General features: G+C 42.7%; 1 protein-coding gene across 4 annotated transcripts in view; it reads left to right on the top strand.

The window, feature by feature from the left end:
• LOC124884785 (anoctamin-1-like) overlaps positions 1–12,680 on the top strand; it is a 183,217-nt gene that overhangs the window by 58,733 nt on the left and 111,804 nt on the right. For all 4 annotated transcript variants that reach the window (XR_007042530.1, XM_047392838.1, XM_047392839.1 and 1 more), the window contains one exon: positions 8,893–9,044. Coding sequence is in view for 3 of the 4 variants with exons in the window: in XM_047392838.1 (XP_047248794.1) it covers positions 8,893–9,044 (152 nt within the window). In the remaining variant the exon portion in view is untranslated. The remainder of the gene's footprint in view (positions 1–8,892; positions 9,045–12,680) is intronic.

Raw genomic sequence — 12,680 nt, forward strand, 5'->3', positions numbered from 1 at the left:
AAATAGGTTACACGTCTCATTTTCTTATAACGGTTTATGATGAAATGTGATCCATCGGGGAGGTAGTATTGTTTTACGAAGATACTTTTTTGGCTTCATGGTAGTATTTTTAGGGTCTTCCTGCTCGGATCTCGACCAATGGGGAGAAAGAGTTATCTGCCTTTTTCTTCTCTGCTTAATGCGAGGAAATGCTTCACTTTCAATAAATGATGCCTCTCCATCTGTTTTGAGAGGTCTATATTCATCACGAGCATAAGGGTTATTGACTGAAGATATGGGGATGTTTACCTCTGACAAAGTATGCAGAAAGTCTGACCATCCTTGGGGTAGCGGTCCTCCAGATCTTTTAAACGGTAGCATGAGATTTTTCAACAAGTCAATCATATGGGACCCCTTTACAACATTTCCTTTAAATACAAATTCTCCTCGCAAAGTCCAACCCCCAGTTCTTTCAGATAATTTCTTCAAAATGTACTCAGCATTTTTACGGTTTTGCTTTGGCAGGCTTTGCAGTACATCCATAACAATCTGATCCGAAGCAACCTGGTCATGCCCCTGTACCTGTTTTTCTTCATGCTGCTCACGGTCTGGAGTCTCGCTCGATGTGTCACGCTGAAGCGTCAAACTCACCCGTGGTTCTTCTTTCACACCCTGCTTGAGTAGAGTGAGATACTTCTGCAAAAGTGCATCATATTGTTTTATTTTTTCATAAGAAGTCAAACCGGGGTCATTCGCTCTCATTTCAGCATCCAAATTCTCCTCCGCCGTCTGTCTGATGGATGTTTCTGACTGGGTCCGATGCCTGAACTGATGAGGGGAAATGAGAAATATCTTCTGCGATGTTCTGAGAGACATTATCTCCTGATGATTCCACCCACTAGATCACCGATCAAGGGGGCAAGAGCCGTTAAGATGGGGAGAATAAAACCACCTCCCTGGTTTTTGAGAGCCAGCTGTTTACGTTTGATACCAGTTCTTTTATCAGCCAACAACCTGATGATTTTTCTTTGCTTCTTCAATTTCCGGTGTTGAGAGGGTGATAGTTTAATGTTACCTTTTAAAATATTCAGAGCAATCTCACACAGAGCCTGAAGAAAGTCGGGAGAGCAGTGTGCGAGAATTTCTTTACGTTTCTGTGGACTGGCTTGGTACAGAGCTCTGAATAATGGGACATTCCTTTTTATACACGCAGACATGATGACGCTCCACTGTCTTTAGAGCGTTGAGCTCAAGGTTGTTCTGGCTGCACCAGTCCAACAGATGGTCCACCTCCCATCTGTACGCGGACTCGTCACCATCAGAGATGAGTCCGATCAGGGTGGTGTCGTCCGCAAACTTCAGAAGCTTGACAGACTGGTGACTGGAGGTGCAGCTGTTGGTGTACAGGGAGAAGAGCAGAGGAGAGAGAACACAGCCTTGGGGGGAACCGGTGCTGATGGTCAGGGAGTCAGAGACGTGCTTCCCCAGCCTCACGCGCTGCTTCCTGTCAGACAGGAAGTCAGTGATCCACCTGCAGGTGGAGTCGGGCACACTCAGCTGGGAGAGCTTCTCCTGTAGCAGAACTGGGACGATGGTGTTGAAGGCAGAGCTGAAATCCACAAACAGGATCCTGGCGTAGGTTCCTGTGGAGTCCAGGTGCCGGAGGATGAAGTGAAGGGCTAGGTTGACTGCATCATCTACAGACCTGTTGGCTCTGTAGGCAAACTGCAGGGGGTCAAGGAGGAGGTCGGTGATGTCTTTTAGGTGTGAGAGCACAAGGCGCTCAAAGGACTTCATCACCACAGAGGTCAGGGCGACGGGTCTGAAGTCATTAAGCCCTGTGGTCCTTGGCTTCTTGGGAACAGGGACGATGGTGGAGGACTTGAAGCAGGCTGGCACATGACATGTCTCCAGTGAGGTGTTAAAAATGTCTGTGAAGACTGGAGACAGCTGATCAGCGCAGTGCTTCAGGCTGGCTGGTGAGACAGAATCCGGACCAGCAGCTTTCCGGGGGTTCTGTCTCCTGAAGAGTTTGTTGACGTCCCTCTCCTGGATGGAAAGAGCCGTCCTCGGCGTGGGTAGGGGGCTGGTGGGGGGGAACTTCAGGGTGGGGGTTGGAGGTGCCAAGGCCCCTCTTGAGGTTGGGGAGGTGGGGGTGGTGGATTGTGGCTGCAGCTGTTGGGGGGCGTCGTGGGAGATGGTTGCAGGACTGTCCCTTTGTCTTTCAAAGCGGCAGTAGAACTCGTTCAGGTCGTTGGCGAGGCGTCGGTCGTTGATGGAGTGGGGGGCTTTCGGCTTGTAGTTGGTGATTTGCTTGAGCCCTTTCCAGACAGACGCAGAGTCGTTGGCTGAGAACTGGTTTTGGAGCTTCTCAGAGTACAGTCGTTTGGCCTCTTTCACTGCCTTGCCAAACTTGTACTTTGCCTCTCTGTATATGTCTTTGTCCCCACTCCTGAAGGCCTCTTCCTTATCCAGTCTTAACCTTCTGAGTTTAGCTGTGAACCAGGGTTTGTCGTTGTTGTAACTCACCCTGGTGCATGATGGTACACAGCTGTCCTCACAGAAGCTGATGTAGGAAGTCACAGCCTCTGTGTACTCGTCCAGACTGTTGGTAGTAGTCCTGAACACATCCCAGTCTGTACAGCCTAAACACGCCTGGAGATTCTCCACAGCCTCACTGCTCCACTTCCTTGTCGTCCTCACAACAGGTTTGCAGAGCTTTAGTTTCTGCCTGTATGCAGGAATCAGGTGGACCATGATGTGGTCGGATTGGCCCAGTGCAGCACGTGGGACGGCGTGATAAGCGTCTCTGATGGTGGTGTAACAGTGATCCAGAATGTTGTCCTCTCTGGTCGGACATTTTATAAACTGTCTGTATTTGGGGAGTTCGTGGGTGAGATTACCTTTGTTAAAGTCGCCAACGACGATTACTAAGGAGTCCGGGTTGGTCCGCTCCACATTCAGTATCTGGTCGGCGAGCATGCGCTGTGCGACCTGCACGTTAGCTTGCGGCGGGATGTAAACACCGACCAGGATGAACAAAGCGAACTCACGGGGGGAATAGAAAGGCTTACAGTTTATGATGAAGGATTCCAGGTCTGGAGAACAGTGCTGCTGAATCACTGTCACGTCGTTGCACCAACCACTGTTGAGGTAAAAACAGATTCCTCCACCTTTCGCTTTGCCGGAGAGTTCCGTGTCTCTGTCCGCTCTGTAGAGCTGGAATCCTGCCAGCTGCAGCGCAGAGTCCGGCATTAATCCACACAGCCACGTCTCCGTGAAGCACAAAACTGCCGATGAATAAAAGTCCCTGTTTTTCCCCAACAACAGTTGTAGTTCCTCCATTTTGTTGGGAAGTGAGCGCACGTTAGAGAGAAATATTCCAGGTAACGGTGTTCGTAGTCCACGCTGACGAAGACGTACCAGCACCCCAGCCCGTTTAACCTCTCTTCCGGCGTTTCACCTCGTGAACAAAGGTGAGCGCACCTTTGACCAGAATGTCCAAAAATTCCAGAGCAGTAGGCAGAAAAGTGGGAAATAACTCCTCTGGTGTAGTAGCCCTGATGTTCATGAGTTCTTCTCTGGTGAGAGAGCTCCGGGTACCATCACAGAAGACCGTTTTAAAGCAAAAAACAAAACAAAACAATGCGCACCAACACGCCGAGGCGACCATCTGCGGCGCCATCTCCTCGTAGAGGAGATAATCAGGCTCTAAAGCCTGATTATCAGTAAGGTTAGAGTCAGAGACGTGTGCAAGACTTATGGCAAAGCATAGCTGATTACCGGTATTATCTACAATATACAGGTGACGTTTTTTCTTATTAATCAGTTCACAGTCTAACGTTCCTTTAACCTTATGTTTCGACCCTCCTGCAGGGTCATTAACTACCTGTAGAACAAATTCCACGTTATTATGTGCAGGCATTTCAGCGTTGGACTGTACTAACTCATCTAAAAAATCCTCAAAAGCAGGCAGAATCATATTCCCATCATCGTTAATGGTAAACGTGACGTTACGGTTCAGATTTTCCCCTACTAATTCTAGCTGCACAACATCATTACGTCTGGCTAAAGATCTTGCAGTATCGGCTACGCATGATGTTTATATAGACTGCAGCGAGATCAGGGACATTACCAGGGCAGGGAGGTGGGATGGTGAAAGGTCTCCTTATTTCAATGTTATTAAAATGTTCACGTTCAACAGTCGCAGGAGGATCTCCCTCAATCTGATCAGGGTCGACTGCAACCTCCGGATTGAAATTACCGCTATGCTGCCCAGTATGATCAGCGACGTGTGACGTTGAAGGAATTTGTAAGTCAGCTGATTCATTTTGATGAATGCTGGGTGGAGACGATGTTCTATTTAAATCTTCAACAGCCTGTTCTAATGAGCGTAAAAAGTCACCGTGCAGATTTTGATTTATTACATTTTCACTGTTGTTAGCAGGAGAGGCATTTAACCCGATGTTATCTGCTACTTCTGCATTAATGGGAATTTCACTGAGTTGAGCAACAACATTCCTTATCTTTTCAGCGCATGTGTGATCTGGCTATACATATTAACATGAGTATCAGAAGAAGAAGACCCATCTGATTCATTTTGCTGAATGCTGGGTGGAGACGGTGTTCTATTTAAATCTTCAACAGCCTGTTCTAATGAGCGTAAAAAGTCACCGTGCAGATTTTGATTCATTACATTTTCATTGTTAGCAGGAGATAAATTTAACCCGATGTTATCTGCTACTTCTGCATTAACGGGAATTTCACTGAGTTGAGCTACAACATTCCTTATTTCATTCAGCGCATGTGTGATCTGGCTATCCATATTAACATGAGTATCAGAAGAAGAAGAAGAAGACCCAGGGATCAGTTTAAATTACCTTGATATCAGCGCAATGTTTCAGTAACAGTGTCTGACATGCAGCCAGAAGCGTTAAACTTGATGCTTTATTACAACGGTCACGTAAGGATAGGGAAACTCTCTGTCTGCGCTGTTGCTGTCCAGGTCTCGATGAAATCTGCTCCACCATCAACGTTGCCTCTGGAAAGATAAAGAAAAAATAAATTAATGAAATATATGAATTAATTCAATAGGTAAATGAGTATAAGAAGAATTAAACTTACCATTCAATAAACATCTAACAAGCTTCGCCCTGGTATACAGAGCACAGAGTCTTTTCCTCAAGATATTTTGTGAAACAAAATAAAGTTACCTTACAATGCAGGTCTTTTAAAAAAAAAAATCTGGTTTCTGTGAAGATTTGGATAGAACAGAATTTGAAATTCTATAACTTACTCCGTTATTTGAACGGTTCCAGGCGGTTCCAGCTCTTCCTGCACTGAACTGGTACAGTTCTGCTGAATGTTATCCAGGCTTGGGTTCTGGATTAAATCATTCGATATATCTGTAAAATTTTTTATCAGGGCTTAAAACAAGTCTGCAATATCGCATAGACCTGTGAAAACATATGCATAGAAATATATATATGTATTGTCCTTCCTGGCAAGCGGACTTCTCTGCAGCTTGCTGGAAATATTCCCACAGAGGGATCTGCTTCTCTCCATCTGCCTGGTCCTTGTGGCGGTGTCGTACTGTCATAATGTTGTATTCTTGTGTGATGGACCAAAAGGCAGACAAGCACGGAGAAAAGCAGAGTGGGTTCGAAACTCCTTCTTTAATTTAAGAGAGTCCACTTACATGCAGGCGAGCTGCTGGATGACAGGATAATCCTGATTTCCAGGCAATTTCAAACTAGAACTAAACAGGATCCGGAGCAAGAACGAAATCCAAAGAGACATATCACGTGGACATGGAAGAGACGTAACGACACCGCATGGAACAAAGTACGATGGCAAACTTAAATACAGACAAAGATGGACATGAAACTATAGGGCAGGTAATCAGAAGATCAGGGAACAGGTGAGACAAGGAGGCAGGGAAGCAGAGAGAGCAGGTGAACCCGATAGGGACAAATGAGGACATGGAGGAGCTAGACGAAGAACAAAACTGTAAACACACCCAGGGACCAGAACACGGGGGAAACAGATCTATAATTAATAACAATACAAACACAGTCAACAGAAGAGAACCTAGGAAACAGAACCCAGAAACAAGGACTTAAGGACTAACCAAACAGTAACAGAAAAAACACCTGACTAAACGTAACTAATTACAGAATCAAAACCACATACAATAAACTGAACATAACCTAAAAAATAAGACACCAGAACGGGAACTCAAAGACTAACCATACTGGACAGCAATACAGGTCCTTCTCAAAATATTAGCATATTGTGATAAAGTTCATTATTTTCCATAATGTAATGATGAAAATTTAACATTCATATATTTTAGATTCATTGCACACTAACTGAAATATTTCAGGTCTTTTATTGTCTTAATACGGATGATTTTGGCATACAGCTCATGAAAACCCAAAATTCCTATCTCACAAAATTAGCATATCATTAAAAGGGTCTCTAAACGAGCTATGAACCTAATCATCTGAATCAACGAGTTAACTCTAAATACCTGCAAAATATTCCTGAGGCCTTTAAAACTCCCAGCCTGGTTCATCACTCAAAACCCCAATCATGGGTAAGACTGCCGACCTGACTGCTGTCCAGAAGGCCACTATTGACACCTTCAAGCAAGAGGGTAAGACACAGAAATAAATTTCTGAACGAATAGGCTGTTCCCAGAGTGCTATATCAAGGCACCTCAGTGGGAAGTCTGTGGGAAGGAAAAAGTGTGGCAGAAAACGCTGCGCATTCCCCAGGTCAAGCCACTTTTGAACCAGAAACAGCGGCAGAAGCGCCTGATCTGGGCTACAGAGAAGCAGCACTGGACTGTTGCTCAGTGGTCCAAAGTACTTTTTTCGGATGAAAGCAAATTCTGCATGTCATTCGGAAATCAAGGTGCCAGAGTCTGGAGGAAGACTGGGGAGAAGGAAATGCCAAAATGCCAGAAGTCCAGTGTCAAGTACCCACAGTCAGTGATGGTCTGGGGTGCCGTGTCAGCTGCTGGTGTTGGTCCACTGTGTTTTATCAAGGGCAGGGTCAATGCAGCTAGCTATCAGGAGATTTTGGAGCCCTTCATGCTTCCATCTGCTGAAAAGCTTTATGGAGAAGAAGATTTCATTTTTCAGCACGACCTGGTACCTGCTCACAGTGCCAAAACCACTGGTAAATGGTTTACTGACCATGGTATCACTGTGCTCAATTGGCCTGCCAACTCTCCTGACCTGAACCCCATAGAGAATCTGTGGGATATTGTGAAGAGAACGTTGAGAGACTCAAGACCCAACACTCTGGATGAGCTAAAGGCCGCTATCGAAGCATCCTGGGCCTCCATAAGACCTCAGCAGTGCCACAGGCTGATTGCCTCCATGCCACGCCGCATTGAAGCAGTCATTTCTGCCAAAGGATTCCCGACCAAGCATTGAGTGCATAACTGTACATGATTATTTGAAGGTTGACGTTTTTTGTTTTAAAAACACTTTTCTTTTAATGGTCGAATGAAATATGCTAATTTTGTGAGATAGGAATTTTTGGTTTTTATGAGCTGTATGCCACAATCATCTGTATTAAGACAATAAAAGACCTGAAATATTTCAGTTAGTGTGCAATGACTCTAAAATATATGAATGTTCAATTTTCATCATTACATTATGGAAAATAATGAACTTTATCACAATATGCTAATATTTTGAGAAGGACCTGTATATTCAGCTTCTAACTTCTGGCCCTGTTTTGGCGTGGGGTGCACGGCCTCAGTTCATGGGGGTGTGGAATCAGTACTGACGGCTCAACACAGCGGTTGAACAACATATCCCCACAGACAGAGCACAAGAAGAAGGAGAGAAGCAGGAAAAAGAAAATATTTGTACAAAAAGTATTGGTTCTGATTTGAGGGAGAAAAGAGCACATTTATAAAAAAGCAGAGGGCAAGGTTCTGGGAGCATAAATTGCAACATAAATAAGAAATCCTGCTCTTATACTGATAATGTAAACTATTAAAATTGAGTAGTTATATTCTTGAATAGTTTTTGGGAATGCTGAGGTGTTCTCAGGACAGTAGTAATATCAGTGAGGGGGGTTCAGGACACATCTTGGGTTCAGGACACATCTTGATGAGATGCCCAATAGCTCCCTCCAGATGAAAGAAGACTTTATCCTGTTTGTCAGACAGAGCTCAACCAGCTTTTGATCTAGCTCCTAATTTTTTTCTGAAATAGTCCATCCATCTTTACCATGAATGAGGATTAAAATGTAGATGGACTAATAAAACAAAACTTGACCTCAGCTTTGCACAGTCTACCTTGTATTTTGACCTTGTATGAAACAAACTAAGGTTGAAATCATTTTGAAGGTTCTTTAAAATAGGTTCCAGAAGATAAAGGTTCAGGGTAGCTTTGGTAAATGCCATCCTGTTAAATATGTATTTTGTTTAGTAAATATCAGCTTTGGCAGATTTTTTAAACTAATATTATGCTGAAATTGATTGACATTTTTTCTGTCCATAACATATCCAACATGTTATGTATGAACTTACAAATGCAAATAATTCAAATCTTATTCAGTCTGTCAGAGATCTTCAGGAAGTTTATGGATCTGAGCGCCACAGAAGCACTCTGAATCTTTCTAGTTCCAGTACTACATTCTTATATAGTATGTCTGAATGTAATATTTAATACAAATGATTATAAAATCATATTTGTGCTAGGAAAAAAAAAAACAAGTACCCACAGCTCAATGGAGTTTGGTGTCTCAAAAGATCTATTTGGGTTTCTTCATTTAATATGGTCATTTTACCTGTCATTTAGTTGTAACGGTATATTTGAAAAACACAGTTTTGCACAATCAACAGCAATGTAACATTGACTGACGTGTGTGGTTTGTCTGGATTTCTAGGTGTATGAAGTCAAACAATCAAGAAGTGTCATGAAGAAAATCAGCTCCCTGGTCAATAAAGTGCTGGAGCCGCTGCACCCTAATGTTGAGGAACATCATTCCAAGAACATCAAACACCTGTCACACTCTTTCTCCAGGGAAAAACAACACCTGTAAGCCCACCTTTATATCTGGTCAAAATGAGAGGTCCTCATTGAAGGCTCGTGATAAAACTTTGACAAATGAAACTGAACCAAGAAGTAAGTCAAGGTTGTTTGGTAACCTTTTAACTTGATGTGAGTAAGTATGTTGAAGTGTAGATTTCATTTAGCAATCTTTCTTATAGTCTGGTGTCTATAATTATAGATCAAGGTGTTTGGAAGAAAAAAACTACCTATTAGAACACAGCCACAATTTTAGGAGACACAAACAGTAATACCCCAGTGGCCCTCTGATATATCTGCCTTTTGTTTCCGAAGCATAGTAAGTTACAATACTACAGGAAACAACTCTCTGGCCTTAATACACCTTGAACAATGTTATCACCAGATCGGCCATGCATTTTTTTCACGTCCTCATCATAAGCACCACAGCTTTTCCAAGGAATGTATATTACACAGATGTGGGACAGTAGCAACTCCAATATGGCAGTAATGACTCTAATTGAACATAACTAAATATTATACTACACCATGCAGACAGTTTGTCGGCACCGATAAGACTTCACTCACCTTGGTATGCAAGATCCCTGACACTGAAAGTGAAACTGACAGCACGAGCAACTTTCTGATTAATAATTATTTGACCAGTTGAGGACACTCATAGAACATTGAAATGTATTTCCCAGATGATCAATAAATTCTTAAATACATATACATAAAAAAAAGCATGGTGGTGTGATCGCAGCAAAAGTAAACAGCTCCATCCTGACTGGCAGAACATTGTGAATTGCATGGCCTATAGAACTGCATTAACTTGGTGTTCTGCAATGTCCCCTTAATTTCTTCACTTTTAGACCCACTTAACATGTTTTTAAATAAACCAAAGAATAAAGCATGAATGACTATCCTGGCTGCTTATTCAGGCAGGTTAAGCTTAGGCTAACTATTTTAAGTGGCATCTGAAACAACTATTCTATGTTCTTTAACCAAATAGTTATCAGTTCACTCTGCCTCAAAAATTGTACATATCTTTGTTTGACTGCGACTGAGGTTGGGTCAGGTTGGTTCCTCTCACACACTGCATTGCAGACTCCAGTATTCACCCCAGCTTACACTAACAGATTTTTGTTTCCACTCTCCTTGCCCACTGAACACAAGTAGTGCAGACTTTGTACCACTGGGAATTGGGGTATAATTGGGCAAAATATTGAGTAGTGTGTCCCAGGAAAAAGGGATGGATCTGAGCTTTTGTCCTGAGCTTGTTTCAGCAATAGTTATCTTTCCTGTTGCAGAAAGCTGTTTCAGTAACAACGAAATCCTCAGAGCAGTGGAAGGTTCACAGCTAGTCAGACAGATCCAGCATTTTAGCAGTTTTATTTATTTATTTATTTATTTATTTATTTGTTTATTTATTTTTGCAATTTAAAACAAGGCAACTATTGATAAGGTTATTGCAGTTTTCTCAGCCAATATACGTATGTGGTACTGTGCAAAGTTACATCGTCAGAGGCTGCTAGCTGTATTTGTAGTGACCAAATAGTTACTTACAAAATGCTTACAGTCATTTAACTAAAGGTAATTATTGGCCATGTAATATTTCACCACTTCAGTGCAATTACAGTATAATGTAATGAATGATGGATATATGAATTTGTGTATCATCCATTGAAATTAAAGAACTTTTTACCTGGGGGTATTGTTATGGGATGAATCTTTGAATCAGAGTCACACAGGCAAATAATCAATCTAAATACAGTACAGACCAAATGTTTGGACACACCTTCTCATTCAAAGAGGTTCCTTTATTTTCATGACTATGAATATTGTAGCTTCACACTGAAGGCATCAAAACTATTAATTAACACATGTGGAATTATATACTGAACAAAAAAGTGTGAAACAACTGAAAATATGTCTTATATTCTAGGTTCTTCAAAGTAGCCACCTTTTTCTTTTATTACTGCTCCGCACACTCTTGGCATTCTGTTGATGAGCTTCAAGAGGTAGTCACCTGAAATGGTTTTCCAACAGTCTTGAAGGAGTTCCCAGAGATGCTGAGCACTTGTTGACCCTTTTGCCTTCACTCTGCGGTCCAACTCACCACAAATCATCTCGATTGGGTTCAGGTCCGGTGACTGTGGAGGCCAGGTCATCTGGCGCAGCACCCCATCCCTCTCCTTCTTGGTCAAATAGCTCTTACACAGCCTGGAGGTGTGTTTGGGGTCATTGTCCTGTTGCAAAATAAATGATGGTCCATCTAAACGCAAACCGGATGGAATAGCATGCCGCTGCAAGATGCTGTGGTAGCCATGCTGGTTCAATATGCCTTCAATTTTGAATAAATCCCCAACAGTGTCACCAGCAAAGCACCCCACACCATCACACCTCTTCCTCCATGCTTCATGGTGCGAACCAGGCATGTAGAGTCCATCCGTTCACCTCTTCTGCGCGGCTCAAAGACACGGTGGTTGGAACCAAAGATCTCAGACTTGGACTCATCAGACCAAAGCACAGATTTCCACTGGTCTAATGTCCATTCCTTGTGTTCTTTACCCCAAACAAGTCTCTTCTGCTTGTTGGCTTTCCTCACCGGTGGTTTCCTAGCAGCTATTTTACCATGAAGGCCTGATTCACACAGTCTCCTCTTAACAGTTGTTCTAGATATGTGTCTGCTGCTAGAACTCTGTGTGGCATTGACCTGTTCTCTAATCTGAGCTGCTGTTAACCTGCGATTTCTGAGGCTGGTGACTCGGATGAACTTATCGTCCGCAGCAGAGGTGACTCTTGGTCTTCCTTTCCTGGGGTGGTCCCCATGTGAGCCAGTTTATTTGTAGCGCTTGATGGTTTTGGCGACTGCACTTGGGGACACTTTCAAAGTTTTCCCGATTGTTCGGAATGACTGACCTTCATTTCTTAAAGTAATGATGGCGACTCGTTTTTCTTTACTTAGCTGCTTTTTTCTTGCCATAATACAAATTCTAACAGTCTATTCAGTAGGACTATCAGCTGTGTACTGTATCCACCTCCTGCACAACACAACTGATGGTCCCAACCCCATTTGTAAGGCTTGAAATCCCACTTATTAAACCTGACAAGGCACACCTGTGAAGTGAAAACCATTTCAGGTGACTACCTCTTGAAGCTCATCAACAGAATGCCAGGAGTGCGCAGAGCAGTAATCAAAGCAAAAGGTGGCTACTTTGAAGAACCTAGAATATAAGACATATTTGCAGTTGTTTCACACTTTTTTGTCCAGTATATAATTCCACATGTGTTAATTCATAGTTTTGATGCCTTCAGTGTGAAGCTACAATATTCATAGTCATGAGAATAAATAAAACTCTTTGAATGAGAAGGTGTGTCCAAACTTTTGGTCTGTACTGTATATCATGCACTGAGATCCATAGCAATTAAAACAGATGACATACTGCCTACTAAAGATAAAAACTAGTCATTATAGATTATTGTCAGAGCACAGTCTGTGTTATCATCTGGCCTGAAGCCTGGTTGGAGTTTTTTGATTTTCAAAACAGTTTTGTCTTCTAACAAAGTCAGCAGCTGTACATTTCATGAAAGAAAAAAACTGTTTAGAAATAAACCTAATGTGTTCAAATCTAATTTTACCAGATATGCTGTTATAATTAGGAA

This window comes from Girardinichthys multiradiatus, chromosome 2 (genome assembly GCF_021462225.1).
Source record: "Girardinichthys multiradiatus isolate DD_20200921_A chromosome 2, DD_fGirMul_XY1, whole genome shotgun sequence".
Classification (NCBI taxonomy): Eukaryota; Metazoa; Chordata; class Actinopteri; order Cyprinodontiformes; family Goodeidae; genus Girardinichthys; species Girardinichthys multiradiatus.